General features: G+C 55.4%; 1 protein-coding gene across 1 annotated transcript in view; it reads left to right on the forward strand.

Annotated features, from left to right (window-relative positions):
• VPS26B (VPS26 retromer complex component B) overlaps positions 1 to 4,857 on the forward strand; it is a 17,741-nt gene that overhangs the window by 12,363 nt on the left and 521 nt on the right. The window contains exons 5-6 of the mRNA XM_024756880.1: positions 1,137 to 1,301; positions 3,303 to 3,478. Of these exons, the coding sequence (XP_024612648.1) occupies positions 1,137 to 1,301; positions 3,303 to 3,478 (341 nt within the window). The remainder of the gene's footprint in view (positions 1 to 1,136; positions 1,302 to 3,302; positions 3,479 to 4,857) is intronic.

Genomic DNA, 4,857 nt, shown 5'->3' on the forward strand with positions numbered 1-4,857 from the left:
AAAAGTATAGATCCCCATGTCCCTCTTCAGAGCAGTTATGTGGCAGACGCACCCTGGGGTGAGTCCCCTGCGCCTCCAGACTGCTGGCGCAGGAGAGGCGCTCGAGCAGCTGGAAGCTTTGTGGAGCCTTCCCTTCTACACTGCTGCCAGGCCCCGCTCCACAGGGCGTGGGGGCTTGAGGGCCTGAGCCGTAGGGCAGGCTGGAGCCACGTCTGGGGCTGCGTGGAGGGAGCAGGAAGGAGAGGGTGGCCGGGGGGTGGTGAGGCCGCAGAGGAGGGCCACCAAGGTCCCCACCAAGGCCTACCGTCCCAGCTTTGATAGAGGGCCGCACAGAGTTAAGTCAAGGGGACGAAGGGTGCGGGGGGCGCCACACTGAAGGGCTGGCTGGCGGTCAGGCATGGCTCACTGCCTTTCAGCGCTGTGTCTCTCCCTCTTTCTAACGTGTCCCAGGAGACCATCCTTGTTCAGACCTGGGGCTCTCCCACCTCTGTTGTTTTAGTTCTAAGGCCTGCTCCTCCTGAAGGCACCCCTCTCTCCCCACAGCACTTGATTCCTGCCTCTGAATGGACACTTTCCATGTGTTCTAATTTTTCTGTTGATTTGCCCGTCTCCCCCAGGGGACGATGAGTCCCCGTGAGACTCCATCTTATCCGTCCTAGACCCGGCAATAAACGTGCGCGATGCATCGCTGACCTGATTTCTCCATTATCTTATTCCTGTTGTTTAACTGTGAGGGACTTGAAAAATGCTCTTTGATCGAATATTGTTAAATAAACAGCATGCAAACATAAGAGTATGCGATCCCTGTGCCCAAAGAGCCGGGAGTTAGTTGAAGAAATGGAAGCTGTACACGGTGCCTGGCAGGTGGCAGCGAGGCTGCTCTTGAGGTGCAGAGAGAGGTGTCACCTCTTACCTCGGAGCTCAGGCTCAGAGGAGGGTTGGGGAAGGGCCTTTGACCTCCCTGGAATTGTAATTGCAGGATTTTGTGTCTCAGTGCATTTTCCTGAGAAGGGGGTGCCCAGCGGTGAATTCTTAGAGCAGTCAGAGCCCCAGGGGGTGACCTCTACCAGGGGTCCTCTGTGGGGTGGGCTCCGGAGGCTGGGAGTGGCCCTTCACCGCACGTCTGCGTCCCTCAGGTATTTCCTTCGCGCCACCATCAGCCGCCGCCTCAACGATGTTGTCAAGGAGATGGACATCGTGGTCCACACGCTGAGCACGTACCCGGAGCTGAACTCCTCCATCAAGATGGAGGTTGGGATCGAGGACTGTCTGCACATCGAGTTTGAGTACAACAAATCCAAGTGAGTGTCGGGCCCCGGCTGGTTGGTGGTGACCTGCGGGGGCGGCCACAGAAATAACGCGGTGGATGTGTGTGCAGGCCGGCCGAGGTCATGGGTCAGGAAAGAGCTGCATCTCACTGCAGCTGGACTGTACTGACTTAAGAGGGCAAACTTCAGTTAAACATCCTATGAGGTCTTTCAAAGTCAAGCAAAACTAACTCTAAAGTATTTGTTTTGGATTCTAGGTACATCTGTTTCCTTCTACTGATGAGATTAACCTCAGAATACCATTCTATTATCAGTTGTATCCTGTATAGAGTGAGTCTTTAGGAACCAAAGTGAGGAGAGCCAAGTTGACTGCTTCCTCCTTGAATTAAAATGAATTGTAACAAAGAATATCTGATGCCTTTTTATAAAGGTCTTTAAGTAATTTTATTTTAACTGGCCATATATGTTTTAAACTGTGCCTGCTATTACAACATCCAAATACATAAGTGCTTGTAAATCACAAAACTTGCTGACAGTTCAAAAATGTACTGCAAGCACCTTTCTTTTTAATATGATACGTTCCTGAAAATGTTCGAGAATCAAATATGCAAAAGTAAACATGTCTTCTATTCACAGAGAACTAACCCTCCCCCCCGCGAGTCTCTAATGAGGCTTCTCCCCATGGAGAGGCCTCACCTCAGACCCACTGGCCTCCAGAGGCTCGGAGGGTGGAGGCCTGAGCAGCGGCTCTCCCGTGAAGGGCTGGGAACACACATGCTTCCCAGGACAGGGGGAGGGAAGGCCGTTTCCCGCCTGGCCTGGCCTGGTGCTGAGCGTGGCCCCGATGGGCCCCTACAGGACAGGCAGGGCGAGTCTGGAGCAGGCCCCTGCGCTTCCTCCTCATCGTCTTGGGTCTCACGGGCCCTCCTGAGACAGAGCCCCCCCAAAGTGCCTGCCCACCAGCACCCCAGCCTCCTAGTGAAGGGGGTGCCACCTCGAAGGCGCTCAAGCAGCCGCAGCCAGCAGTGCAGTCAAGACCAAGGTGAGCGTGAGACAGGCGTGTCACAGGCTGGACGGGCTGGACCGGGTCCTGCCCGTGCAGAGCAGGCTGCCCTGTGAGTGCCAGGCCGTCTGAACAGACAGGAAGAGCCCGGACCTTAGGACAGCGTCCCGTTCTGCCGCTAAGGACTTGGGCTCAGGTTAGCAGGTACTAAGACTTCTGTACCCGGGGTTTCTCATCTGAAAAGTGAGGGGTTTGGTCAGGTCAGCGGAAAGGTGCCTTGAAGGAGGAGCGGGGCCCAGGCACCACACGCGGCTCCTTTGTGTTTCTTGTGTGTAAGATTTCATTTAGAACAAAGGAACGTTCAATCTTTAAACGTTTGAATGCCCAGAGAATCTGTGCTCTGAGCATTCCTTCTAACGCGCTGCAAGCAGCAGAGTTCTGCTCTCCTCAGTCCTTGTGCGTCCACCATCTCCCCAGGCAGGCTGAAGGCAGAAAGGTGGCGTGAAGTGGTGGGGAGACCCCAGGCCTGCAGGTTGGGAACCTGGGTCCACACCCGCGTCTGCCCCTCCTCGGATCCCACCACGTCATCTGTCTTCTTTGCACTCTCTAGGGCTCCTCCCCTGTGATCCGGGAGCTCGAATCCTCAGGTCCCCCGTCCTGAGCTTCAGGTTGAAGGTTTGCTTTCTGCGGCCACACCTGGTACAGAGCAGCCCTGCTGCCAGCTGGCCCCCGGGGGGGAAAGCCCAGTTCCTGGAAGCGGGAGGAAGAGCCGGGACCTGGTCCCCACACTTGCGGGTCAGCCTCTCACACCAGAGCCTCTAAAACACACGCACTCGTTAAAGCGCTGAGCAGAGGGTGACGGAACCATGCTCTGAGGTGCAGGCGGGACAGCAGAGGGGAAGTGACGCAGGTTCAAGTGTAGAAGGTCTTTGGGACTCGCCCTGCGGGGCAGCTTGGGGGGCAGCGCCCTCTCCTGGAACCAGGAGGCCTGTCACGTGCAGGGGCCACACCTCTCACCTTCCTCTCCGCAGGTACCACTTGAAAGATGTCATTGTGGGGAAGATCTACTTCCTGCTGGTGAGGATCAAGATCAAGCACATGGAGATAGACATCATCAAGCGGGAAACGACAGGCACGGGCCCCAATGTGTACCACGAGAACGACACCATTGCCAAGTACGAGATCATGGACGGCGCGCCCGTGAGAGGTGAGCTCCGGCCCCAGTGTTGGAAGGGCTTCAGGGATCATCCTGTCAAAGTTAGGGGGCCTGGTAGCCTGTAATTTCTTAATCTCTAACTGTGCACTGTGGGTCCCGAGAAGGAGGAAAAGGAGGCCGGGGGTGTGGAGCTCAGGACCCGCTCACCTTCACCCAGCAGACGTCCGAGTGGACCTCGTTTATAGACTGAGCTTGTACTGCAGTTTAAATCTCAAGAGTTATGTCTTAAAACAATCAAAAGACGTTTGAAAAGCACCAGTTTAGCAGATACAGTTTGAACACTCTGTTTACACTTTCCTATTGACATTCTGAATTTCTTTGCTGCGGGGGGGGGGGCAAGAGATTAAAGCAGAATCCTCACTTCTGTTACTTAGTTCCTGCTCAGGTAAAACGAGGCGTGAGTCCACACACCCTGACCGACACTTCCGGTGCTGCACACAGTGCCGGCGTGGCCTCTGGGATGAGTGGAGCTGAGAGCGGGGGTGGGGGGGGGGAGGTTGTACGGTTGCTGGGAGGAGCAGTCGTGTACATTCTTTGTTGGCTCTGCAGCAGCTGATGATGAAGTGTTCTCACGTAGCAGTGCTTGGTGCTGCTGAGGTTTCATTCAGTTTTTTCCCAGTCTGCTCCACGTGGAAGGAGGGGTGTCATAGCTTTCTCAGGCCCTCGGGCGTCACGAGCGGGGTCCTCGGGGCAGGGCTGAGCCATCCTGCCTGCTTGTTCCTTGTTTCCCCATCCGAGCAGCTGGGCTGAGCTCACCCTCCCAGTGGCGCTGACAGGACACCGAGACGAGCACAGAACAGTGCGAAGTGAAACAGGGTTCGTGTTTGGCTTTAGGCTGCACTGTAGGTTTGGGCTTTCTCAGCAGAATTCTGTCCTGATTTTGTTCCACGTATCTTAGGAGAGGCACAGTGTTAGAGCTGGAAGTGATCTAAAATATTACGTAGGCTGATACCATAATTTTCCCCATGAGAAAATGAAAGTCCACCAGACTTACTCAGAGTCATACCTCGGGTCAGTGGAGAGAACTGGGTCCAGAGAGAAGCTTTTCTGCTTTCCAGACCACCACACCCTGCCAACTCGACTTAGAGGAGGCGTACAGGGTGGGGGCTATGCTAATTGGGATGGAGGGAGGTGGCATCAGAATTGCTGGGTGACATGGTGGGTTAGCTGGGGTTTGACAATGGCTCTTAAACCCAACAACTATACACACTAAATGAGTCAGAAGATGCTTACCTAGCATTCTTGTGCTGTTCACACTCACCAGGCAGCGGCAGGCGCCTCCCCGAAGGCAGAAGCGTTGGCTTGGGTGTCCAACCCCCCCCTCAGGCGGCCCCTCCACCGCGGTGTAAGGTGGGGCCCCCCTGCCCCCG

Source organism: Neophocaena asiaeorientalis, unplaced genomic scaffold (assembly GCF_003031525.2).
Source record: "Neophocaena asiaeorientalis asiaeorientalis breed wild unplaced genomic scaffold, Neophocaena_asiaeorientalis_V1.1 scaffold424, whole genome shotgun sequence".
Classification (NCBI taxonomy): Eukaryota; Metazoa; Chordata; class Mammalia; order Artiodactyla; family Phocoenidae; genus Neophocaena; species Neophocaena asiaeorientalis.